At 38.7% G+C, this 27,500-nt stretch overlaps 1 protein-coding gene across 1 annotated transcript; it reads left to right on the top strand.

The window, feature by feature from the left end:
* Nucleotides 1-4,522: 4,522 nt before the first annotated feature.
* On the top strand, nt 4,523-27,153 carry Drg1 (developmentally regulated GTP binding protein 1). Its single transcript, XM_003478296.5, has 9 exons — nt 4,523-4,711; nt 5,966-6,089; nt 7,130-7,305; nt 11,712-11,781; nt 14,685-14,854; nt 17,870-18,000; nt 19,540-19,707; nt 19,965-20,087; nt 26,840-27,153. The coding sequence occupies exons 1-9, from the start codon at nt 4,670-4,672 to the stop codon at nt 26,937-26,939; spliced, it is 1,104 nt and encodes a 367-aa protein (XP_003478344.1). The 5' UTR covers nt 4,523-4,669; the 3' UTR covers nt 26,940-27,153.
* The last annotated feature ends 347 nt before the right edge of the window (nt 27,154-27,500 follow it).

The raw sequence follows: 27,500 nt of genomic DNA, 5'->3' as shown, positions 1-27,500 counted from the left end.
GCCTCCCTAGTGCTCCACACCCAATGCTTAACTATTTGATAAATCCCTTTTTTAATATTTTCCATTTGTCTACTAAAATATTCTTTTTCTTTTAAGTTTTGAGCATCTCTGTAATATTTGTATCAATTCTTTTTCTGCTGATTCTAAAACCCAGATCCTCTGTATCTGTTGAGCTTTTCTCCAGATGATGTATATCATTTTCATGCATCTTTGGATGTCTTAATAATTTTTTAATGTATGTTAGACATTATGAATGATATGATATGGAGTCTATTTTGTTGCATTTAATTAAAGGATTTTTAATTGCATTTCAGTAAATAAATTACTGGTGGATCCTCTTATTCCTATCAGGCTAGGTTTTAAATTTGTTTAAATATGGTGCTGAGCCAGGTGTAGTGGCATGCACCTGTAATTCCAGTATTTAGAAGGCTAAGGCAGGAGGATCACTGTGAGTGTGAGGCCAGCGTGGGATACATAGTGAGTCCAAGGCCAGCCTAAACTGCATAGTGAGACCTCAAAAAACCAAAAATAAATAAACAAATAAAGTATTAAGATAAAAGGGAATTTAATTTAAAAGAATAAATGCAGTCTGGGAACCTAAAGCTTTATGTATGCGAAGTAAGCATTCCACCACTGACCTATATACAACTAGCTCTGGTTTTTGTTTTTTTCTGGGGAGGTCTATTTTGGTTATGTCTTAGTCCTAAGGTAAAAACCTTTATTGTAGGACTTAGCCCTTACTTCTAAAATGTGGCCTTTTGAGAGTCTCACCTGAATATCTACATGTTCCACGCGTTCTTGTCACTGTGGGCCTGAACTCCAACATGATTCAACACCGAGTGAACCCTGTTCAACTCTCAGGTTTGCAGCCGTTGTTCTTTGAGAGGCCTTGTGCAGTCTTACACTGTACTTAGAGAACCTGCAGCCCAGCAGGTTGACCTTTTTGGTCAAAGGTTCAAGAGGAATTCTTAAATTTCCATGTAAATCGTTTAATTTTTTTTGTTGTTGTTGTTGTTTTGAGACAGGGTCTTGCCTTCCAAGTACTGTGACTATAAGCGTGTGACACATACCTAGTTACAAAAGAAAAAAATATATATTTAAAAAAAAATATATATATATATAGTGTGTGTGTGTGTGTGTGTGTGTGTGTGTGTGTGTGTGTGTGTTACTGGCAATGGAATCCAGGGCCTTCACACTAAGCTACATCCTTAGCCCTTTTTAAATTTTTTATTTTGAGACAGTCCTGCTAAATTGCCACATTGACTGGGCTCAAACTTGGGATCCTCCTACTTCCTGGGCCTATAGGGTTGCCTGACCATGCCTGAGCTGATGCCTGTTTTTTGTTTTGCATGTTTTTTTTTGGTACTAGGGATTGAATTTACGACCTTGCAACTTGCCAAGAAGGTGCTTATGCCACTGAGCTAAACCCCTATCCTGATGCTTGTTTTTTTTTTTGTCTTTTTCCTTTTTTTTATCACGGGGATCGAACTCATGACTGCCTGCTTGCAAGGCAGGCGCTTATCTGATGCTTGTTTTTGAAAGAGAAATTCAACCTGTTTGTTTTGTGACAATAGATGTACTGAATGTTATTCTTTGTATTCTATTTTATGCTTACTATTGAATCTATTTTTTTTTGTCTTTTTCATTATTTATTTATTTATTTATTTTTTGTCTTTTTCGTTTTTATCAGTACCAGGGATTGAACTCACAACTGCCTGCTTGCAAGGCAGGCGCTTATGCCGCTGAGCTAAATCCCCAGCCCCGGTTTAGGATTCTTGGCAATCCTTTGCCTCAGCCTCCTGAGTGCTCGGATTATAGGCATGTACCAACACACCTGGATGGGCTCATGGTTTAATGGAAGTCAGATATATAAATAATATGACTGTGTTTAGATGAGGTAAGAATCTATGATTAGGGAATTTTAAGTATCAGCTCCTAATTTTGACTACCAAAGAATGCTTCTCAGAGACTATAAGGTTGAGGAACAGTTAGCTACATCCCAGTGGTGGAAGGTCAGGGCTGGAGAAAAGTATGTTGTGTGTAAAAAATAAGTGCTAGAGAAAACCTGCTCACAGGAAGATGCACAATTATTTTTAGAATGTTTGAGGTGTCCTCATAATAGATGAGGCTTAAATATTTTTATTTAACTTTTTAAATATAAGGTGCTAGTGATTTAATCATATAACAAAACAGGCTTTTCTCAGATGCGGCTGGTGCTAGGTGTAGCTATGGCTCTAAAGAACTGAGCTTAAGAGCTTACCTAGTTTTGATTTTCCAACATGCATAGATACTTTTTTTTCCTTAGGGATCACTGTGTAGTTCAGGCTGGCCTCAAACTTGAGGTGATCCTCCTGCCTCAGCCTCCTGAGTGCTGTGATTACAGGAATATGCTACTTCTTAGGCATAGGACTAGTACCTGACTTACTCTCTGCTCTGTGCCCAGTGCAAGGCAGCATTGAGCACTCACTAAATAACTGTTAAATGAATAGGATGTCATTTAAGACCCTGGCACACTATTTACACTCTGGGGTACCTAAGGTGGCTCCTAGAGTATCTCTGAGCAATGAAGTAGTTAACTTAGGTGTAGGCCTCTTATGACTGACTTGCTAAGGAGAATCTATACCCAGAGTACTAATGTCTTGAATCAGCAAGCTAATTCCTTAAGCACCCCATGTTAAGAAGGAACTGCTCATTAGATTTTTTTTTTTTTTTTTTTTGTACTAGAAATTAAACTCAGGACCTTGTGCTTGCCAGGCAAGCTCTATATCCCTGGTCCTGATTTGATTTTATCTGTCTTTAAAACCAGTGTTTGCTCATGCTCCATTCTAGCTGGACCTTCTTTCCTCTTCTGTTACTAATGGTGCAGGATCTAATTACCTCATTATCCCTTAATTTATTTATGAAAAGACTGAGGTTAAAGAAAAGAAGGAACGCCCTGAGGCCTTTGGGGACCTTCTTTAAAAGCTTTCCTTTCCCTTTCTCTTCCCTTATGCCTGATAAAACCTCCCTTTTCTGTTTCTGGAAAGCTGCAATAGTTCTTATTTATAAATTTAAATAACTAAACTTCCCTCTCAGGGCTGGTTGGAAACTAGCTGTGTGCTTTAAACCTGGCCCGTCCACTCCCAGTGGATTAATCAATCTATCAACAAGAACTCATTGATGCAGAAGCAAGCAGCTTTCAAAACCACACAGCTCCTGGACCTGCTGCCTTCCTCTTGACAAGACACTTGAGGGAATAAGTATCTTTGAAATTTAAAATTTTATTATTATACACAAGTAATATGTGGATATATTCAACTTGTAAAAAAATTTAAACAATAAGGAAACATATAAAAAACAAAAAAGAAAAGTTTCTTCCCCTTACATTTCATCCCACTGTTAAGAGCTGGGTGTGTATCCTTTTGTTAGTACAGGAGGTCGAACACAGGGCCTTGTATTTGCTAGGCAGGCGCTGTGCCACTGAGCTGCATTCCCGGCCCTGAATCCTTTTATTTAGCCCTTTTAATCATAAACTCTTAGAGTTAGGGGTGTAGTTCAGTGTAGAGTGCTTGCCTGGCTTGCAGGAGGCTCTAGGTTTGATCCCTACCATGCAAAACAAAAACAAAAACCAATACACTTTCATAAATCTACACCTCTATAAATCCACTTATAGAAATGAACATAAGTGATATTTCTGCATGGCTGCTGTTCTGAGACAAGCATGATGGAGCATGCCAGCCACATTCACCTCAACAGGCTGAGGCAGGAGGATCACCGAGTTCAAGGCCAGCCTGAAATAACTAGTGAGACTCTGTCTCAGAAAACTAAACAGAGGCGTGCGCGCACACACATACACACAGAACTGCCCTCCTGTAGTTATTACAGTTGTCCATTTAACGCAGCCATTCTTCTAGTCAGAGCCCAGATAAATGAATGTTCGTCTCTGACTGTAATTGTAATTTGCAGAACAGAGGTGCTATTATTTTATTTTTTCGCTGCTAGTGAGTTAACAGTTTCCGATTTTTTAATGTTACAAGTTACTGGTTCTCTCATATTTGTTCATTCAATCATGGATTAGCTGTGGTTCGTCATGTGCCTCACACTTTATTTGAGGTCCCAGGTAAACAAAACAGACACCTAAAATAGTTTTGCGTGGTGGTATTCTCTTTTTGGGGAAACAGGTTTACAATTGGTCTCTGTGCCAAATCAGGAAGCCTTTTGGGGTGTCTTTCCTGCTGTAAAGATGGGGACCCCAAGATCTGTAGGTGCCAACCAGATGCACGGCAGGGGCGTGACTCCGCTTCTTACCCTGGGCCAGGGCCTGGAGGTTACGGCACCCAGAAGCTCGCTACCAATCGTATGGAGCTAGAAGCCGGCCGCAGATCCGACCCGGCGGGACCGAGCTGCGCGCGACCCTCAGCGCGCTCTGGGAGGCCGGTCCAGGGGTGGCCTCTCTGGCCACAGCTCCCGCGGGCTCTATGACACTGCACTGACTCGCGATACGGGGAGGGGCCCACTGAGCAGGAGGAGAGTACTTCTCCTGGCGAGTCTCTCGCGAGATATCTCGCGAGACTTAGGAAGTAACGCGTCTGCGCATTGCCACATCCCTGGTGGTGTCTTGTCGGTGGCGTGGTGTGTGAGGGAAGATAGCTAGTGTGGAGGCTACTGCGTCCCCCCTGGACTCGTCACCATGAGTAGCACTTTAGCAAAGATTGCGGAGATCGAAGCCGAGGTAATGGGCACAGCTGGCGCTTCACTCCCAGCCCGAGCATCCCTTCGTCGGAAGTGTAGGTCTTGTACTCCCTTCTCTTCAGTAGAGTCAAAATACGGCCGTTTCCCACTGCGCCCAGCCAGGCCTCTTCCTGGTAGCCTTCCACTCCCGGACCAGCTCTTTCTTGTTTCTCTCAGCTTGTACTCTCTTCTGGCCTCCCGTGCCGTTGTTCCTTGACTCCCTTCTGCCTGGCCCCTATTCGGCGCCTTGGGCATCTGGTCTGTATTTTCCAGTGTCAGCTTCTGCATTGACGAGTTTTCTGTTTACTTTTTCTCTGATTGATTCCTGTACTGTACTTCGTCCTGACCAGTCATGTATCTCAGGATATTTCCATGTCATTCCTGTCCTTTCCACCGCCGAATCTTGAGTACTTTAATGATTCCCTTGACACTATTGCTTTTCGGCATTAGGATCTGGAAGTAAATTGATGAGTGTTTTGGTATTTGATTCCACCTGGATATTGAATGACTGTTGCCTGAGGCAGACAAGGCTTTTTATTTTATAATTCTGTATTTTTTTTTTCTTTATCGGTACCAGGGATCCAACTCACGACTGCCTGCTTGCAAGGCAGGCGCTTATGCCGCTGAGCTAAACTAAATCCCCAGCCCCAATTTTGTATCTTTCATTTGTTTTGTAGTTGATAATTCCACCCTTGTGTAATTTTGTGCCCCACCCCCCATTTTTTGTAATGGAACGAACCCAAGGCTTCCGCACAGAACTGCATTTCATTAAGCCACTGTTTCCCAGGCGGGGCTCATACTTACCCAGCGTGCTGGGTTTACAGGCATGTGCCTCAGCTTTTTTTTTTTTTTTTTTTTTGAGACAAGTATTTCTATGTAGTTCAGGCAAACTCATCACTCTCTTGCCCTCAGCCTTATGGATTATCGCTCAGAGCTTTTTGAAGCCAGAAAAATCGTGACCCTGTTTCAGATGGGCATACCACATTACAAGCATTAGAAAAGGAATCAGCAAATGGATTTAATCTGGTCTGTTGCTGCTAGCTGGAATGACCTAGATCTTGTCTTATTTGACCTCATTTGCTTCTTTTGGATGATAGAATGTATTTTTACTCTTTTTTAAAAAACATATTTAAGATTAGTATACTGCCATTAGTAGGTCCTAGAAAAAATTACTCTCTTAGCTGGGGAAAGCATCCTGGATATTTAACCCTGTGGGAATGGCTTCTGATGTATTGCTGCTATTTGTCTCTTACAGATGGCTCGGACTCAGAAGAACAAGGCCACAGCACATCACCTAGGGCTGCTTAAGGCTCGCCTTGCTAAGCTTCGTAGAGAACTCATCACACCAAAAGGTGGTGGTGGTGGTGGGCCAGGAGAAGGTTTGTGTTTTTCAATATTTTGTGGTATAATTTCTGTCAATACTCTATGTGGTTTTAAGTTTTTTTTTTGTCAGTACCGGGGATCGAACTCAGGACTGCCTGCTTTCTTTTTTTTTTTTTTTTGTCTTTTTCATTTTTATTGGTACCAGGGATCAAACTCACGACTGCCTGCTTGGAAAGCAGGCACTTTTGCCGCTGAGCTAAATCCACCGCCCCTGGACTGCCTGCTTTCAAAGCAGGTGCTTATGCCGCTGAGCTAAACTCCCAGCCCCTCTGTGGTTTTAAAGTAATTTTTCTGTCAGAGCAGTTTTGTATGTTCTAAATTCTTTTTTTCCTCTAATGCTGAGGATCAAACCCAAGTCTTGAACATGCTAAGCTTTTTGACAGTTGCAGCCCTTCTCCCTAAGCCTGAATTTTGAATTATGTTTATTTTGTTTTACTTTGCTGGTTTCGGAGGCAAATGAATATTATCTAAGTAAATTATAGTTTTATTTATAGTCTGTACTGAACCAAAACAGATTTACATTGACTTGTAGAAGTATATGAATCTATACCATTACCAAGATTAAAATAAGTAGAGAAGTTGTTGTAATGGGAAAATCAAGGTAAGAATAACAAGTTGAAGCCAAGAGAAAGAAGATTAGGACCTAAAGGAATGCTGTAAGCTCTATATGCTAGGGAAAGGCTGCAGATTTGGTTTTGTACTTTTGCAGCCATTTAACAGAACAAAACAAAATAAAACCATTAGTTACAGCATTTACAGAGTGTTTAAGACAAAGCACTTCTCGTTTTTAAAGTAGTCATTCCTTAAATACAGATACTAAAAAAGTATATAACAATTTTAATGATAGAGGAATGAATACCACATTGAATGTTGTGAGTTGATGTGGAGGAAATTATGTTTACTTTAATTCTACTTAAGAAGTAAACAATAAGTTTTGAAATCCAGGGTCTAGAGAGAAACAGTAAAAGTGTGAAAGGAATTACATGAATTTTAACTTACCTACATATAATTTCTCTTTTGACGTTTATTGCTTTAGGTTTTGATGTGGCCAAGACAGGTGATGCTCGAATTGGGTTTGTGGGCTTTCCATCTGTGGGGAAGTCAACACTGCTGAGTAACCTAGCAGGAGTATATTCTGAGGTGGCAGCCTATGAGTTCACTACTCTGACTACTGTGCCTGGTGTAATCAGATACAAGGGTGCCAAGATCCAGGTGAGTCAGGCCTGCAGGCCAAAGAAGGGAAGAGATCCATATTTTTGTTTATATAAGGAGTACTTGTGGGAGCTCACTGTATGCCAGGTCTGATTTTTTTTTTTTTCCTTACTTTTCATTTTTTTTTTGAGGAGGGTCTCTATGTAGTTTAAACTGGCCTTGAACTTAGTGGTAGCCTAGGTTGTTGTGATCTTCCAGCTTCAGTCTTCTGAGTGTTGGGATTGATTACAGGGCATGTACCAGCACACTGAGTTGATTTTTGATTTAATCTTTATTGTCTAACAGGGCAGATGGAGCAGTACAGAAACCAATAATATAGAGGATTAGTGCTGGGCATGATGGTTACATGCCTAAAATCCCAGTACACAGGAGGCTGAAGTAGGAGAATTGCTGTGAATACAAAGCCAGTCTGAACTACAATAGCAAGCCCTTGACTCAAAGCAAAAAACGAATAGAAAAAATAGAGGGATGGTACCTGTAAAAATGTTTTTCACCTGAGAGTTGATGAAGTTCTAGTGAGACAAAGACTTGATGTCAGCAGTGACATAGGAGGTAAGAATTGAAATTAGAATGAAATTTCACCAGGCTGAGAAGGGAAAGAGAAGACCACTTGAGGCAGTAGTAATGTAAGTATTTTGCTGTAATGTGAGAATCTGTGTGGAGCCAAAATGCTGAAAGCTGAAACTCGAAAGGTAAGTTGGGACTGAATTATAAGCTTTGTGTGCCTGCTAAGGAAGTTGAATTTTGTTTGTAGTTAGGAATTTCTATATTAAAAACTTTTAGATTAATAAGGAATGTGGTCAGACCCTTTCTTATGTGTGAGGCCTAATGAAGTTGGTCTTCTAACACTTTCTTCTTTATCGTCGTCGTCGTCTTCTTTTTTTTGGTACCAGGGATCGAACTCATGATCTCGTGCTCCCCATGTAGACTCTTACACTGCTGAGCTAAATCCCTGGCAAAAGTTTCTGGGATTTCAAACTCATGACCTAGTGCTTGGCAGGCAGGCGCTTATATGCCGCTGAGCTAAATCCCTGGCCCAACACATTCTTAGAATATGGTTTTAGATCTCCTAAACAAGGGTTACTCATGGGTATGGAAGAAGGTACATGTAGAATATAGTAGAATATATTTTTATTGGGCGCACAGTTAAGAATGCAGAGTTCTGAATTACATGGTATTTGAATTTTTGTTAAGAACTCAGACTTTCTTGGTTCATTGTACCCTGAGTGTCTCAGCAATTATTTCCTGATACCTTTTTGTGTTTCATTTATTTCTCTGTATTGGGGATTGAATCTAGAAGGTGCTGAGCTGCATCCCTAGATTTTCTTATTTTATTTTGAGACAAGGTATTACTTCATTGCCTAGGCTGACCTTGAATTCGTAATCCTGCCTCTTTCTGAGCAGCTGAGATTACAGGTGTGTGCCAATTTTTTATGTGTTCCTTAGGCAAAAAAATTGTAAAGCTGGGCATAGTGGTACATGCCTGTAATTCCAGCTGCTCAGGAGGCTGAGGTAGGAGGACTGGTGTGAGTTCAGCCTGGATTCCAAAGTGAGACCTTGTCTCAATCCCAGAAAAACCCCAAATAGTTCCATTTGTTAGGAACTTCAGTCCAAACAATTGACATATTTACTAATAGGATATGCACCTGTTGGGCACTACATAACTCTACATACCTTAGAATTAGATTAAATCAGATACTGCCATGTTTATTTCTTTTCTCATACTAGTATTTGTGTGATTCTTATTTGTTCCATAGCAACTGCTAAAAAAATCCAACTTTCCAAGATTTGGATGTAACTGAAAGCAGTCTAGTGGGTTGCTGAAATTGTGAACTACTGGATCTAGTGATTGTGTTGATATCTGATACAAATCAAGAATTACTGTGTTTCTTCAAAAAAAAATTACTGTGTTTCTCTTGAAAATTTAGGATAGCCAATCTGACACCCTACCTGTCACCTCACTGGGTTCCCCAGACTACCTTACCTTAGTACTTAGTTTGGAAGCCAAAGTATAGGTATTTTTCTTACTGCTGAGCTACACAATGAGTTTGGGATGCATTCATGCTTTTATTATGGAATCTTAGGTAGGACGGAATCTGTGTGTTCTGGTGGTATTTTTTAGTGACTTTTTTTATTGTTGACCAGGTGCCCATGTAGAAACTGTGTTGGGTCATGTCTTTTTCGGAGATCATATATATTAAATGTATGTAATAAGAATTAGAAAAAAACAGGTGTATGGACCATGGCTTGATTCTAGTTCATTTCAGTCTTAATAATCTTAGATTTGGCAGCTCAAAGACTGACTTCTTTGTGAGGTTTTATTACCACCTGTCTCAGGGCTTCTGACAGTAGCAGAATAAAAAGCCTAACTTCTCTCTGATTTTTTTCCCCCTATAAAAGCTGCACTCATTTTACTCACCTGATTTTTTTGTTTTGGTTTTTTAGCCCTCTTGCCCTATTTGCAGGGCACTTTCCTGCCTATCCATTCTGCCTCTGTTTTCCCTTCTTTCTTCAGAAATCATGTAACTATATTAGGTGTACTTAAGATGTTTACTGTGAAATGTTTTTGAAAATGCTCTTTTAGCCTGGCATGATGATGTATGTCTGTAATTTCAGCACCTTGGGAGGCTGGGAAGTTTGAACCCAGTCTGGGCAACTTAGTGACTTAGCGAGAACATGTCTTTTTTTTTTTTTTTTTTGGTCTTTTTCGTTTTTATCGGTACCAGGGATCGAACTCACGACTGCCTGTTTACAAGGCAGGCTCTTATGCCGCTGAGCTAAATCCCCAGCCCTGGGTGAACATGTCTTAATAAAAAACTAAAGAAGGACTTTAGATGTAGTTCAATTTGAAGGCCTTGGGTTTAATCCTCTTTTACCACCAAAAGAAAAGAAAAGAACCAAAAACAAACTGTTTTTGTTATCTGTAACTTAGTGGGATAGGTATACAGAAAAGGGATTTTTGTTAAGTAAGTTCTTAGTGCCTAAAAATAGTACATAAAAGTGTTGGTGGCTAAACTAGTACTTAGCAGGGATATCATAAAAAAGAGCTAGGTGTATGTCCTAGGGATGTGATACATGGTGCTTTGTGAATTATGGGGTGTGTTTCATCTTGCCAGAATTCCTAAAACTCCTAATTACACGGTGTTGACTCGCATACTTTTTTTTTTTTTTGGGTACTGGGGATAGAACTCATGACCTTACACTTGCCATGCAGACGCTTATGCCACTGAGATAAATCCCTGACCCCTTAACTCACACACTTACGTTACCTATTTTAATCTGTGAAGGCATGCAAGTGTGAAGTAGTTTTAATATCTAAATTTTATTTTTAAACTGGGACTTGAACTCAAAACCTCATGTTTGCTAGGCAGGCACTATGCTGCTGATCTGTATCCCTGGCCTTGGTATCTAATTCTTAAATTTGTACAATTCCATGATTTAAATAAATAGTTTTCCCTCTCTTTTTTTCTTTTTTTTTTTTTTTTTTTTTTTTTTTTTAACTTTTTATGGCCAAGTGTTTGTTTGTTTGTTTGTTTGTTTTGGTACTGGAAATGAAACTCATGGCCTGCCCTTGCCAGGCAGGTGCTTGGGCTGCTGAACTAAATCCCCAGCTCAGCCCTAAATTGTTTTTGATAGACTCTTAAGAACTGTAACTAATAGTTTGTAGTTTTGATGAGCTGTGCATTTGAATCACATTTGCTTTTGATGTTCTTGTTATTAAGTGAATTCTGACTTATGTGAATTTCTACTTTACTGCATTTCCTGAACAATTAAGCAGTCAGTTTTTTTTTTTTTTAAAGCAGTTTTTTATTGGGGACACACATTATAGTTACCTGTGGAGGGTTTGGCACCCTTGTGTGGCCATTCCAAATCAGAATCTGTAATGATGGGTCTTATCTGTCAACATCTTTAATATTTTCCATTTGATTCTGTTGTGTTTCTGTGATTAACAATTGCTGCAGAAGTTTTTGAGTTGGGGCTTTACTAAAGTCTCAATATCCCATGTATTATTAAGGTCTGGCGGTGAACTGCAGAGAGGAATTTGTGTGGAGGCTCAGCTTTCTGAAAAGTAGGGAAGCACTGAAAGACAGTAATGTAGAATAATAGATTTTGGCCCAAAATGCATGAATTACAATCTGAATTTTAGGTTTATGACTTTAGGCAAGTCTTGTAACTCTGACCTTGACTATTACTTTTGATAGGGAGATGTTAGGCATTTTAATGTAGGAAAAGTATACAAAAAGACTGTAGCTGACATTTTACTTGCTCTTTAGTGCAAGTAAAATAATTACACACTGACTTGTAAGGAAGTTTGATTTCTAAATTTTGGATACTTAAGAAATCATGTTTGGCCTGTTCAAATTTATGTTCTTTTCCTCTCCTTCTGCCTGCCCTTATTCTTGCAGCTCCTAGATCTCCCAGGTATCATTGAAGGTGCCAAAGATGGGAAAGGTAGAGGTCGTCAAGTCATTGCAGGTAAGTAACCCAGGGCCACAATCCTGTGATAGCATCCTTCACCTGTGAGGGTTAGGGGTGGAGGTGGTGGTTCTTTTCCGTCTTTGTCTTCTTCCTCTTCCTTTTACTTTTTTCCTTTCTTTGCTTCTTTTTGTACTGGAGATTAAATCCTAGACCTTCACACTGAGTTACATCCTTAGCTCTTTAATACTTAAAAGAGTACTGAAATGTCAAAACATTTTTATTTGAGTAAAATGTCAAAATTTCAAGAGACCTCCAGCAGTCATAGTCCAGACTCCCTTTTTAAGTGAAAAATTTAAGGACAGAAAAAGAAGTAAATACTAGACTTTGTCCAATATTTTTTTCTTTTTTAAAATTTTTTTTAACAGTAGCAAAGTTTTATTAAAGTAGGAAAAGAAACAGGCTCTTTAGCACAAATTTGGGCCAAGTAAAAGTAGGAAAAGAAGTACACTTTACAAGGTGAGAGTGAACCACTATGTAAGAGAGAATCCAGTGGCAAAAACTCTTTTATCACTCACTCCTCAGGCTGACATCAGGTCTAGGCCATCCTAAAAACCTGCTTAAATTTTTATGGGTGGTCTGTGTGCTGGGCTTTGGGGACCACTCTGTGCATGTCTAACAGGTCATGTCTGCTTCCTCAAACAGCTTTGCCACACTCTAATCTTTGAGTCTGATTTCCCTTTGAGACATATATCTGCATGATTCTTTAGGGAGGAGAGGTCTTTGTCTTCTGTAGCTTCTTCCAGCTGGAAGGGGCTGTAGACCCTACCTAATGGGAGTTTTGTGCTTCCAGCTACCTTGGGGGTATTATGGTCACTATCTGGGTTGAAGAAAAGAGACCTATCAGAAGACAATGAGAAAAGTTAGTGACTATTGAGCTGTCTATTAGATGGAAGAGAGTAAGGTTACTGTTATGTTGGGGAGGTAGAACCCAAATAGGAAGAGTAGGTCAGATATTCATGCTTGTGAAGGACAGAGTATAACAAAGAGGGAGATTAAATAAATTACTGAGAGCCGTACTAGGCTATGGCTATAGATCCAGAGAAGGGTTTTCCAGAGATGGAAGTCAGAATCAAATGAAGTAATCGAATTGGCTCATAACATCCAGGGTTCCTCACAGGAAATGGTAATGTCCACGGACAGGGGTATTATAGGGTCTCTTGGGCCTCTTCAGAGTAGGCTGTGGAGGTTTTGGCTGATCTAGCCCCTTTAAGAGCAGGGACAGTCAAACCTCAAGTGCCGTGAGTCAGGCACATTGGGTGTCTGACACTTGGACCAAGACCCAGGAAGTTGCAGGCAGAGGTTTGGAGCAATTTTGTCTTGCACTTGAAACAAAAATTCTTTCCTTGGAGGCTGGGGATTTAGCTCAGCGGCATAAGGGCCTGCCTTGCAAGCAGGCAGTCGTGAGTTTGATCCCTGGTACCAATAAAAACGAAAAAGACAAAAAAAAAAAAAAAATCTGTCCTTGATTATGTTTAGATTTTCCCCCAAGCAAACTGAGTGAATTTGAACTACATTGTGAAATTCTGCACAAAAAGATGATAACACAAAAAGGAGCTGTACATGCCTGTAATTCTGGCACTTGAGAGGAAAGGAGGATTACAAGTTCAAGACCAGCTAGTACTATATAGCAAGACCTTGACTTTAAAAAAAAAGTAGTCTTCTGTGCCTGAATCTTTCATTTTTAAAATATTTAACCATGTTGTATAGATATTGTTGATACATCTCTTCTTATAAGTGAAAAATACTTCATGTTACAGATGTACTGTCATTTGTGTATCTACGTATTATTCACCTCCCTTAAGATAACCTGGATTGGCTATAGGTTTGGGTAATTAGGTAGAAATTTGCTGTGAACATTCACAAACCTCTTTCTGTAGGCATATGTTTTCATTTCTTCTGGTTAAATAGCAGTGTAATTGTTGGGTCACATAGGTTATTAGAAAGTACTAAATAGTTATCCAGGGATTTGTATAATTTTATATTCCCATAAGCAGTATTCAGGAATTCTAACAGCTATACATCCTTACCAACACTTGATATGCCATTCTTTTTTAAGTTTATCTATTCTAGCCAGAATTTAATATCTCATTATGGTTGCATTTCTCTGATGACTAATGATGTTGAGTCATCTTTTCATGTCCTCATAGCAATCCTGTCTCAGCCTTCCAAGTGCTGGGATTACGGGCATGTACCACCATGCCTGGACTTTATGTGGTTCCATTTACATGAAATTCTAAAAAGTGCAAGGTAGTTGTGGTAAACCGAAAGCAGGTCAGTGGTTGGTTAGGAATAGAGAAAAAGATTAAAGAAGGCACAAAAGTCCTTTTTTGTGAAGTGAATCTTCTGTATCTTGATTGCTATGGTGGTAACACAGGTACACATATCTGTCATCAAATTATGTGCGTAATATTGGTACAATTTATTTTTTGGTAAATTGTACCTCAGAGTTGATTAAAAGTATGCTAACTAGATGCTCTTTTACAACTCTTCCTGTTTTAAATCTTCATAAGCTCTTAGGTTATTGCCTGGTTTGTATCTTCTTTTTTTTTTTGACAAGGTCTCACTATGAACTTCTGTAGCTCAGGCTGGCCTTGTACTCATGGCAGTCCTCCTGCCATAACCTCCTAGGCACTGAGACTATAGGTATGTGCCACCGTGTAGTCATTTTTGACTTTTTTTTTAAATTAGTATATTGTAGAAGTTGTGTCAACTTTTGGGTGAATATATAAAGATTTTGAGATATATGCTATAAATTGATCTCTGATATGAATCTTTGTCACTGTAATAGTTTTATGTGTCCATATTTGTAAAATAAATTCATCTTTTTTAAGTATAGAGAGACAATGCCTTTATTTGAGTTAGTTAAGCTGAAATTTGGCTATAATTTTTCCCCCCTGCAGTGGCCCGAACATGTAATTTAATCCTGATCGTTCTGGATGTCTTGAAACCCTTGGGACACAAGAAGATAATTGAAAATGAGCTGGAAGGCTTTGGTATTCGCTTGAATAGCAAACCTCCTAACATTGGCTTTAAGAAGAAAGATAAGGGAGGCATCAATCTCACAGCGACTGTAAGTAGGGAAGATGACATGAGACAGGCTACTGAAGAAACTAAGAATAGGGAGTAGATCAGGGTTTATGGACATTGAATTTGGCAATTTTCTTGCTTTCCCTTGCCCTAGTTGAGATAATATAATGATGTGATAATGACTGACAAAGACTTTAAGGTTAGACTTACATTGGCAATTTCATTTCCACCTTTGGATTTTCTGTTTGGGGTAGTGTACAAGTGTGGATCAATCTTACTCTTGTATAAAATGATTAGTTACCAGTATCCTGTGTTTTCATTCATTTAACAGAAATTTATAGAGACCAAGCATTATTTTTTGGTATGAGCATTGGTGGTGGTAATGGGAAAGCAGAAGTGGGAACAAGGTAGACAAAAACTTACTTTTGGGTATAGTAGCAAACAAAATTACCGAGTAAAATATAGTGCATAAGACAATGATAAATCTTTTTTTTTTTTTTTTTTTTTGTCTTTTTGAAACAAGGTCTCCACTGTGCAGTTCAGACTGGCCTTTAGCTCACTTTGTATCCCAGGCTGGTCTCGAATTTGCAAAGATCTTCCTGTCTCAGCCTCCTAAGTGCCGGGATTACAGTTGTGCGCCACCTTTCCTTGCGACAGTGATAAATAAAGAACAAAATTAAACTAGAGGGAAAGGATAGTGGTGTGGCAGTTATATTTTTAAATGCATTGGTCAGAGAAGTCTTTGCTTAGATATATAAAAGTGCAATTTAAGTAGAGGTCCCTGAAGTAGAGCACACTATATGGTTGAGGAACAAGAGAGAGAGTCAGTAGAAGAGTAGGTAGAGATAGAGTCATAGCATAGGGCTATATAAGCTTTTGCTTTACTGGTGATGGTTAACTGTTGCTTGGGTTTTGAACCATGGAGTAATAGGATTTGATTTAGATTTCCCCCTCCCAATCCATTTTATTTTAAGAAGAAAAAAGAAAAAAAAGGAAATGATTTAGGTTTTAATGGGGTCATAATGGCCATTTTTGTTGAGAAATACATTGAATTGGCTAAGGCAGAGGCAGGAGGATCACTGCAAGTTGAAGCCAGTCTGGGCTACAGTCAGTTCAAGACCAGCCTGCAAGGACCCTGCTTCAAAAATGAAGCTGGGCTTGGTGGCTCATGCCTATAATTCTGGCAAGAGGATCGATGCAAGTTTGAGGCCATTGTGGGCTACAAAATGAGTTCAAGGGCAGCCTGAACTACATAGTGAAATCCTGTCTCAAAAAACAAAAACCAAAATAGTAACAAAACACTGATTTCATGTATACTCTTGTCACAATAATTCAGTTGAGAAGTGATGGCTTCTTCTTAGACCAGGGTTGTAATAGTGAAGGGAAAGAGAAGTGGTGGATTGTGGGAAAACTTTGAAAGTAGTCTATTGGGCATTATTCTTGGGTTAGATTATGGATTATGGAAAAAGATTCAGAGGTGACAGATTTTTGTATTGAATTAGAAAAATGAATTATTACTAAAATTGTAGGACTTTGAATAGAATTAGTTTGGAGGTGAGAGGATGCTCTAATTGAGATGTCAATTAGATACTAAAATGTTTCGGTTAGAAAGGCATATGAAAAAACATATCTAGAGATACATTTGGATATCATCAAACTTACAATCCAGAAGCCTAGCTGAAATTACTAAGAAAGTGAGGATTGGGGCTGGGGATTTAGCTCAGCGGCATAAGTGCCTGCCTTGCAAGCAGGCAGTCGTGGGTTCGATCCCTGGTACCGATAAAAAGGAAAAAGACCAAAAAAAAAAAAAAAAAAAAAGTGAGGATAAATAGAACAAACAAGATGTTTAAGGACATAAGATTTTTCAGACAAAACCGAGAAGTTTTAGAATCTTGGAAACAAAGTCATTGTTTCTGACTTACGCTGTTCTGCCCAAAAGATCTTTCTGTTACGCTGTCATAATGTTTACATTTGAGCATTCGGGTTGTTGCTGTTGTCCATACTGTGGTAAGAAACACATCACATAGAGCTTGTGTGTGGCTGAGTGAAGGAGCCTCTACCCAGGGACCACCAGAGCAAAATACTTGGCAGCATCTTTACCACTTTAAGCCTTACAGGTCAGTGTTATTTAGCACACAGGACCTGGGGACTCTGGCTGCAGAGACAGAAGAGGATTGGCTATAAAGGATTTTGCCTGAGGCAAGGTGGAGGTTGAGGGACCTGTCTGCTGAGCAGATACGGGTGGGGTCTGCAGGGTTTCTTCCCTCCCATGCTAAGGCCACTCCTCTCAGCATGGAATCTAACCCAAGCCAAAGGAAACAAATAAGCAAACAAACCAGTGTGCTGAGTGGGGCATGGTGGCACACAGGCCTGTAATCCCAGTCCTGGGGAAGCTAAGAAGCATGGAGGATCACCACAAGTTTGAGCCCAGCCTGGGTTACATAATAAGAGCCTGAACTGTGTGTCAAGAATCTTCTTGTCTCTCTCTTAAAAGTAGATTTGAGGGGTAGGAATATGGCTCAGCAGCACAAGTGCCTGCCTGGCAAGCGTAAGGTTGTGAGTTTGATCCTTGGTACCAAAAAAAAGTAGATTTGAGCATTCAAGACTGTTAGTTAGCTAGCTGTAATGAAGTACCACAATAGGTGGTTTAAACATTATAAATTAATTTTCATAATTCTGGAGGTCCAAAATCAAGGTGCTGGCAATATAGATTTTAGATTAGGATTCCACTTTAATGACCTCACTCTTAATTCTCTTCAAAGCCCCTCTCCAAATGTAGTTTCATTCTAAGATGCTGAAGGTAGAACTCCAACATTCAGATTATGAGGGACTAAGGTTGGGGGAATGGTAGAGAGGGTAGAAACAGACATATATTTCAGCCCATTAATACCTTCGAGTTTGGAAAAATATTTAGTGTTTATTTCCTACTAAAACTAGCTGCTGTCATCTAAGGTATTAATTTTAATAATGACTTTGCACTTTAGCTAGAGTTATACAGATATGTACATAAGTAACTCCTCCATCCCCTGACTAGTCATTGTTTCCTATACCTATTCAGTGCCCTCAGAGTGAGCTGGATGCTGAAACTGTGAAGAGCATTCTGGCGGAATACAAAATTCATAATGCTGATGTAACTTTGCGTAGTGATGCCACAGCTGATGACCTCATTGATGTGGTGGAAGGAAACAGGTACTGACAAAACACTTTCTGATTTTTGAATATAAACTATGGTGATGCAAGCCAGGCATAATGGCATTCTCCTTTAAGGCAGTATTCAGAAGGCTGAGGTAGGAGCATCGCCGTAAGTTTGAGGCCAGCCTGGGTTATATAATGAGACCCTGGCTCAAAAACAAAAACAAAACAAAAAATTAAAAATACCCATTGTGATGGAAGCAGTGTTGAATCATGAATTGGACAGATGTGGATTCTAACTCCAGTTGTGCTTTTATCTTAAATGATGGTTGATCTTTTTTTTTTTGGTCTTTTTCATTTTTATCGGTACCAGGGATCAAACTCACGACTGCCTGCTTGCAAGGCAGGCGGTTATGCCGCTGAGCTAAATCCCCAGCCCCTTGATGGTTGATCTTAATTCCTAACATTTGTCTTTGCTTTGCAGTTTGATTTATTTTTATTTTTATTTTTGGCAGTTTTATTTTTGATGGTTAATTTTTCCATTCAGTTATTTGCTATGAATGAGGCTGTCCTCTAAACTTTTTCAAGTGATGACTGAAAAAGTAGGTAAGTTTGCTCTTCTAAAATAAATCCATGTGAAAAATCTTACAGGCTGGTCTACAGAAGTGAAAGGCCAGACTGTGTCTGTTCTTTCCAACCTGAGTGTGTTGCTGAAACTATTCCATGAAACATTACTATTATTAACATGTTAATAATTTAAACTATTATTAAAAGTTACTTTTAGTATTTGAATGTAACGATTTCTGTTGACTTGTTTGATGATTTGGATTCTCATTTCAAAGCCACTGCTTTGAGTTCATCATTTTACAAGTGAGTCAGTTGAAGCTTGAGAAGTTAGGGCTTGACCCCATGTGGCAGCGCATGCCTGTAATCCCAACACTCCGGAGGCTGAGGCAGGAGGATTGCTGCCAGTTCAAGGCCAGCCTGGGCTACAAAGTGAGTTCAAGGCTAGCCTGAACTGCATAGCAAAATCTTGTCTCAAAAAAAGACATAAGTAAGTAAATAGTTATGGCTTGCCTAATTATTAGTAATCTTAGCTACCATATTAATTGGATACTAGAATGATATTACCACATATTGTGCTTAAAAATCTTCTATTGTTAAAAAATTAGGAAATACACTAAAGAATCTGTGTTAACAAAAAATTATGAAATATGTTGTTAGAAATTATACTTACGTTTTGTTCGTTTGTTTGTTTTTTCAGTACTAGGTGTATAACCTAGGTCTTCTTGTTTGCTAGGTAGGCATTCTATGGTTTAGCTACATCCTGAACCCTGTAGTACTTGGATTTAGCTTTGAAGGGAACCAGGAGCTATATTCATACATGGGACTAGGGCCTGAGTTTTGTAACTTGTCAATCTATGGTTCAATCTTTGTTTGAGCTTTCTACTTATTTTAGTAGGAAACTTTTGTTCTTTTGTTTTGTAATCATTTATTTTCTCTTTTGAGAGCCTCATTTGGGATCTAGGTGTGTATGGGACTACTAGTTGTTGGATTGATGGTTTTGTTAACTACATTCTTCCTCTACTTCTGTAGAGTATATATCCCTTGTATCTATGTGTTAAACAAGATTGATCAGATCTCCATTGAGGAATTGGATATCATCTATAAGGTGCCACACTGTGTACCCATCTCTGCCCATCATCGCTGGAATTTTGATGACTTGTTGGAGAAGATCTGGGACTATCTGAAACTAGTGAGAATGTAAGTCCTTATGTGGTTGAGGTAATGATGCTGTAGAAATTAATTAAACCAGGCTGTACTAAAATGATAGACTTTGGAATTCATTCACAAAATGGAGAAAAGTAAGTGGTTCCTTTCCTGTATAGGTCATAAAAAGGCACTTTTCTCCTCGGATTGGAGGTTGTTCTGGTCTTACCTCCAGGGTGATGGAGGAGTGATGTGGGTTCAATATATACAGCAGTCTTAAAGTAGCTGCCTATATGTCTGCTCTATTTTAGCTACACCAAACCCAAAGGTCAGTTACCAGATTACACATCTCCTGTAGTGCTGCCTTATTCCAGGACCACAGTGGAGGATTTCTGCATGAAGATTCACAAAAATCTTATCAAAGAATTTAAATAGTAAGTGTTGTGGGCTTGTGGTGACTCTTTTTCCTTGTAAGATACTAATTTTACTAACAGTAATTATTAGAATAGGTTTAAATAAACCAGGTAGCAGGTTCTAAAGTGCTCACTTGGCTTGAGCTTCACATATTATCTTAAAATTATATCTGGTTAGAGCAAGACGAGCTTCAGAAGCCTCTTCAGGTTAGCAGGGCTTAACTATATAAAGGCTCTGACTTGCCTTCATTAGTTCATCTTCCCATTGGCAGTATCTAATATTTCTTCCAGAATTTTACCAGCCTCCACTAGGAACATAGTCCCTCTCTAACTTTTAAGCATGGTTGAGCACAGTTGCACACACCTGTAATCCCAGCAGTTAGGAAGCTGAGATCGGATTGCCATGAAGTTAAAGGCCAGCCTGAACTACATAGTAAAGCCTTTCTCAAAAGCAAAAAACAGACTTTTAAGCTTGGCAGAACTCTGCTATTCTATTTTATACTTATACTGCTGATTGAGCCTGCAATTTTTTTTTTTTTTTTTTTTTTTTTTTTTGGTACTGGGGGATTGAACTCATAACCTTGTGCTTGCCAGGCGAGTGCTTACGCCGCAGAGCTAAGTCCCCAGCCCCAAAATTTTACTTTATTTTGACCTAATTTTAGACTTAAGAGTTTCAAAAGCAGTACAAAAAGTTTCTTTTATCCTTCACTTTTCATAATGCTAACAGCTCACTTTACCTTGGTACAATTATAAGAATCAGAGATTAATTTTGGTAAAATACTAACAAACTGTAGCTTTTATTTGAACTTTACTTTTTTTCCCTACCAGTGTCCTTTTAGTGTTCCAGGAAACTGCATGACCTCTAGTTTTATTTTTCCTTAGTTTTCCAGTATTCTAGTTTCCCATTAATGTTTCCATGGGCTTTCATTGTTTTTGATGATTTTGACCCTTCTAAATTGTTTACTAGTTACTTTGTCAGATGTTTCTTATCTTGGATTTGTCTGAGGTTCATGAGCTCTTTTTTTTCTTTTTGTCTTTGTTCCCTGTACTTTTATGTGGAATTTACAATTGAACCTAGCCTCATGTAAGCTAGGCAAGCACTCTATCATTGAGCTATATATCCAGTGCAAATCTTCTTTTTCTGAAATTTTTGTCTGCTGATTTTAGCATCTATCTGTGGGCTTGTCTGAAATATTTATACTCTTACTTTTGCCAAATGCTGATTATTTTTCTTTTTCATTTTGTATTTATTTACTGGAACTCTACTATGACCTACAGATGTCACTTCTCTATTTAATCCATAATTTACATAAATATGAGAAGTTAGATATTTAATTTATTCTGTAAACTACAATCCAGTATTACCATTATTTTGTTGCTCAAATTTTTCAAGCTTTGACTTTTAGGACTCTTTCCTGTTGTGTTCTGCCATCTTTCATACTTTCCTAAGTATTGGAACTACTGGATGTTGATGATGGATTTTGATTATTGCCTGCTCCAAGGAGCCCTGGTATTGAAGATCTGGGTGCTAGCTGGGTGTGGTTGCATATGCCTGTAATCCCAGCACTCGGGGCTGTGGCAGGAGGGTCATTGCAAATTCAAGACCAGCCTGGATTTCAAAGTCAACTCAAGGCCAGCCTGAACTGCATAGCAAGACCCTGTCTCAAAAAGCCAAAAAAAAAATAAAATAAAATAAAAAATCTGGGTGCTGGGTGTACTCACTGGTATGTATAGTAGGCTATTATTGCTTATAGGCCCTCTCAGCTGTAATGCTTGGAAATGTATACAAGGATATTAAGCCACAATTGCATGCACATCTATGTATTTGTACCTGTCTTACCCTTCCTCTTTCTTTTTCTCTCTCTCCCTCTTTTCTTCCCTCCTTCCCTGTCTGTCCTCCCAAAAAATGAGTTTATGTTCTTATCTCTTATGCAAGGTCAGTGCCATAGGGTTTTATAGTCTGCCTCCATTTATTTTTCACCTCTTTTCCCCACAAATGAAAGAGCCTCTGTCATCTATAGACTACTTACTTTTTAAATTCTACTGTATATTTTTCTTTTTTCTTTTCAAACCATTTTATTGAAAGATAAAAAGAAGAAAAAGATTCTAGTATATAATGAGACCTCTCTGTCTGTGGATTCTGTGTCTGTTGATTTAAGCAACTGTAGATTGAAAATAACTAGAAAAACAATTGTGTATGTACAGAGCATATCCAGGCTTTTTCCTTTTTCATAGCATAACAAGTATTTACATATACTTTACATTAGGTTAGGTATTATACATAATCTAGAAATGATTTAAAATATGGAGCTACATGTGTACAGGTTCTGTGTAAATATTATGCCATGTTATATGAGAGTTACCTGCAAATTTTCTTATGGGAAGAGTACCAGAACTAGTGCTTCTCAGATACAGAAGGATAAATACATATATTATTTGTTCTACCCTTATATCCTGAGAGAAATAATTTAATCAGACTTTATAGTATTTATAGATAGTAGCTCTTTTTTTTACAGAGGTTGAAAATTTTAGAATTTAGTTTTTGTCTTTTTGAGACAGAGACTTGCTATGCAGTTTGGGCTGGCCCTTAAGTTCATTTTTAAACCCCAGGGTGGTCTCAAATTTGCAACAATCCTCTCCTGCCTCAGCCTCCCACGTGCTGGGATTACAGATGTGTGCCACCATACCTGGCAAAAATTTCAAAATTTAGAACAACAAAAAATTATTTTTTCTGGGTAGATGTGTAGTTCAGTGGTTCGGGTTCAACCTCCAGCATCAAAAGTTAAAAATTTCAAGAATATTAAGAATGTCTCACTAGGTTTGGTGGCTCACGCCTGTAATCCCAGCACTCAGGAGCTTGAGGCAGGAGGATCGTTGTGAGTTCGAGACCAGCCTGGGCTACAAAATGAGCTCAAGGCCAGCCTGAACTGCATAGCGAGACTCTCTCAAAAAGACAAAAAAAAGTCTCTAATAACTTGGTATTCTTTTATTCTAAAAAATTATATTCTGGGGCTGGAGGTTTAGCTCAGCAGCATAAGCGCCTGCCTTGCAAGCAGGCAGTTGTGAGTTCGATCCCCGGTACTGATAAAAAGGAAAAAGACAAAAAAAAAAAAAAAAAATTATATTCTATACTCAAACCATTGACTCTTCACAATTACTTGAATTAGTAAAGTGGAATCTTGGTAAAAGATACTATTCTTTTTCCTTTTTTTCTTTCTTCCTTTTTTTTTTTTGTCCTATAGGACAGCTCCTTCAGTAATATATATATATAGGTACCAAAAATCTAACTTGAGCTTGCCAGGCAGGCGCTTTGCTGCTGAGCTATATAGCCCTGGCCCCAAATGCTTGTATTAGTTTTGATTTTTTTTTTTTTTTTTGTACTGGGAATCAAACTCAGGACCTTGCACTTGCCAAGCACGCACTTGTGCCACTGAGGGAAAACTCTGACCCCTAGATTTCTATATCATTTCTGCCTTCTACGGTGGCAAAACTGTTCAAAGCCTTACAACTCTAAATTTACTGGTGAATTAATGCTGAGAGGGAAAATAGTTTAGAAAAGAGATATATCAAAGTTAAGTAGAACTTTATTTACTCACTGTCTTCCTATTTTTTTGTTTAATTTCATATGTAGCTTTTTTTTGTTTTTTTCATTTTTACTGGTACCAGGGATCGAACTCACGACTGCCTGCTTGCAAGGCAGGCACTTATGCTGCTGAGCTAAATCCCCAGCCCCCGTATGTAGCATTTTAAGCTGTTAATCACAGAAATAATTCAGTTGCAAGTCTAATAATTTTAACATTTAACATCCCTTTTTTATTTCCTTTAGTTCTTTGGCTACATGCATACATCCTTTGATTATTTACACACACGTACATGATCTGATTATTTGTGAATGTTAAAGTTTTTAAAGCTATTACAGAGTACCAGGGATACAGCTCAGCAGCTATCGCCTGCCTGGCAATTGCAAAGTTGTTGAGTTGATTCCCAGTACCAAAAACAAATAAAATGAAATAAAATAATTACAGTAAAAGACACAAGCCATTAATTCCTCTCAAAATACTTTCCATTCTGAACAATACACTCTATCATTGTTGCCACTTTCTGAAGCTGTTCTGAAGTCCTGTTTTGTGTCTTTAATTAGAATGTCATGGTTGCTTTAAGGCAGAATTGATTCAGAACATTTACCTTTCATAGCCTTTTGATGAAGAGTTAGAAGGCATATGGAGCCTTGAGCTCACTTTGTAGCCCACGCTGGTTTTGAGCTTGGAGTGATCCTCATGCCTCAGCCTTCAGCGTGCTGGAATTAGAGGCATGCACCACCATGCCCAGCTTATAGCAATGTACTTTTAATGTATTTTTAAAATTTAAACACTATATTATTTGATCAGCCCAAATATATATGTATGTGTGTTTTATACCTTCAATTACTTTATAGATAGGTCCCCTGGTGGTTTTGTGTGCTCTATTCTTGGGTGAGCCCAAGGGTGCTCTACCACTGAGCTACATCCTTACCCTATTATGTTTTTTATTTTGAGAACGGTTCTTGCCAGGTTACCCAGGTTGGGCTTGATCCTGGAATCCTACCTCAGCCTCCTGAGTAGCTGAAATTACAATTATGTGTCTACCGTGGTTGGCATCTATATGTCATTTTCATACCCATATTATGTTCTGGTCTTTGCTAGTTTAGTTTTCTGGTCTTTATTCACAGACCTTTCTCTTAATTTCTGTCATGTACAAGTAGGATTAATAATTATAAGAATTTCTCATTTAATGACCTACCTCGTTAAAGATTATTCAGACTTAGACCTACTACTTGGACTTAAGAGCTATCTGTTTTTTTCTTAAAAGTAGAAAAATTTATTGGGAAATAGAAATAGCCCCTGGGAGAAAGAATTAGTCCAAAATGGGTGGCTGTTTGTTTTTTTTGAGACAGGGTTTTGCTGTGTAGTTCAGGCTAGCTCTGAACTCATTAGGTAGCCCAGGCGGGGCTCAAGCTCCTGGCAGTCTTCCTGTCTCAGCCTCCCAAGTGTTGAAATTACAGGCACATGCTGTCACACCCAGGTTACTGTCCTTTCTTTCTGTACAGTTCTGTACATCTTGCTTATAGAGCCGCAATGTCTTTTTTTGGTATAGTACATCTTGTTTATACAGTATAGTAATTTTTGCTGATTGTACTATACAGTATAGTACTATAGCTTTATGTTCTATTATACATGTAAGAATTATTCAAATAAAAGCAAATGACCAACTTTGAGTTTCCTTTGATCTGTTCTTTGTTATGAATATTATAACGTACATACTAATATACAGTTCCTAATCTAGCAACAATTCAGGAAGGTAATTCAATCTTTAAATGAAATGTCTGTGTATGGATTTTGTTATATTTCACAACATTGCTTTTCAGAAGGGCTGAATTTTTTATACACTGCTATTAACAAAGTAGGGAGCACTGATTTTACTTTAGGCAAAGAAAGTGGCAGTTAAAAGGTAGTTTTGTAGTATAAGATTATAAAATAGTCACTCTGCATTTACCTATATTATTTATTAGTGCATTTGAAAAATGTGTGTATGTAGTTGAGTGTGGTTCTGCACACCTGTAATCCTAGCCCTTGGGAAGCTGAGACAGGAGGATCGCCATGAGTTCAAGGCAAGTCTGAACTATACAGCAAGACTCTGTCTCAAAAGAAAAATTTGTGTATGTGTGTATAAAATACTCATTTTACTAAATCTGTGATACCTGATTACCTATTAATCCTTTATTTTTCCAGTTTGAGGATAGACTCCCAAGTCCTCATGCATGCTAGGTAAATAAGTAGTACCACGGAGCCTACACCCAGGCCTGTTTGTTTTTAACTAGTATCATGTTTAGTAGTTTTTTTTTTTTTCCTGATACCAAGGATCGAACTCACAACCTCACACTTGCCAGGCAAGTGCGTGAGCTGCTGAGCTAAATCCCTGGCCCTCTTTTCGAAATATGTATAGATTTTTTAAAGTAGTGTTTTTGGTTCCTTGACAATATCAATTTTGGAGCCTTTTGGTATCATTTACCTGTGTATATTCCAGAAGATTAGGAAGGGACAAAAAACAAGTTTTTGCTTGATAGAGAAGAAAGAACATTTTTTGCCTGGCAGATGCGATACACTTGTTTCTTATCAGTGCCCAGTGTTTCAGTAGACTCCATTAAATACAGGTGTTCTCCAGCAGTTTATAGCTGACATTGCATGAATTAGTCTGTGGTCTGAATTTTTCAGTTTCTTTCTCTGTACTTTTTTTTTAAAGATGGGTTTCCCTATGTAGTTCAGTCTAGACTTGAGCTCACTTGGTAGCCCAAGCTGGCCTTTAAACTCACAGTGATCCTCCTGCCTCAGCCTCGTAAGTACTGGGACTACAGGGATTAGGATCTTTTTTTTAACAGGTCATATTTGGATTTTTGAAGTCCTATTAATTTGAAACCATAGCTTCTTTATACTACTACTCATGGTTCTGTCTTTGACGTTCTTAAACTGACTCTGGAACAAGAAGACCCAAATAGCTTCTAAAAGGCTTTGCTCTTTTCTATGTGAAGGTTCAGTGTATCACAGTGCTGGGGAAGATAAAACCATTAGCTTCAAGAGTGATCCTTGACCTGGGGAAGGGGTTGGCTATTTAAAGTCTGCAGCTTTCAATGGGGTATGAAAACTGAAAATGTTAGCATCCAAGAAAATAGGGTAGAAGGTAGGTTATTATGTACACTGACTGTATTTTTTTTTTTTTTTTCTTTTCCTCTGATACAGTGCTCTGGTCTGGGGTCTCTCTGTGAAACACAATCCTCAGAAAGTGGGTAAAGACCATACACTGGAGGACGAGGATGTCATTCAAATTGTGAAGAAGTGAAACCTTCCTCTTCCCCCATCTGCTGGGCCAACCACAGCAGCTTTCCCCATGACCAAGCACCCTACTCATTTCTTTCTGGTTTTGGCAGCCACTGGATCAAGATACAGGGGTGGGAAATGGAGGCACCCAAACTGGAACTTCATTTGTCTTACTGTGGTGTCACCTTCTGTGCTGAACTGCATAAAAGACCCAGTAGGCCTGTTCTCTATGTGCAGTTCTTGTGTCCTTGTCAGGTTTGTTTTGGGATGGGCTGAATGAACAGTGTACAGTGAAGCAGCTACAGAAAGAGTACCTGGTCGCGTGGTTTTGAATGTGCAATGGATAACATTGTGACATTAACATTTGATGCTTTGTGATGGGAAACCCAATTGCACGTGGCCTTTGGTCCTTTCAGATGATCTGTTTCCATGAGTGGAGAGACGAAGGACTTGATGTAGTTATTCTCTACAAGGATTCCATTCTGGGAGATGGAATAGTATAGCAGGAGGTTGGAATCACGACTACTTAAGAGGGTACTAAGGACAATCAAAGTTGTAGAGGTTGGAAAAAAGGATTTAAAGG

This window comes from Cavia porcellus, unplaced genomic scaffold (genome assembly GCF_034190915.1).
Source record: "Cavia porcellus strain 051 isolate PalLab524CR breed Dunkin Hartley unplaced genomic scaffold, mCavPor4.1 scaffold_16, whole genome shotgun sequence".
Classification (NCBI taxonomy): domain Eukaryota; kingdom Metazoa; phylum Chordata; class Mammalia; order Rodentia; family Caviidae; genus Cavia; species Cavia porcellus.
Note: the sequence above shows the minus strand (reverse complement) of the source record. Positions and strands in the feature narration are given on the sequence as shown.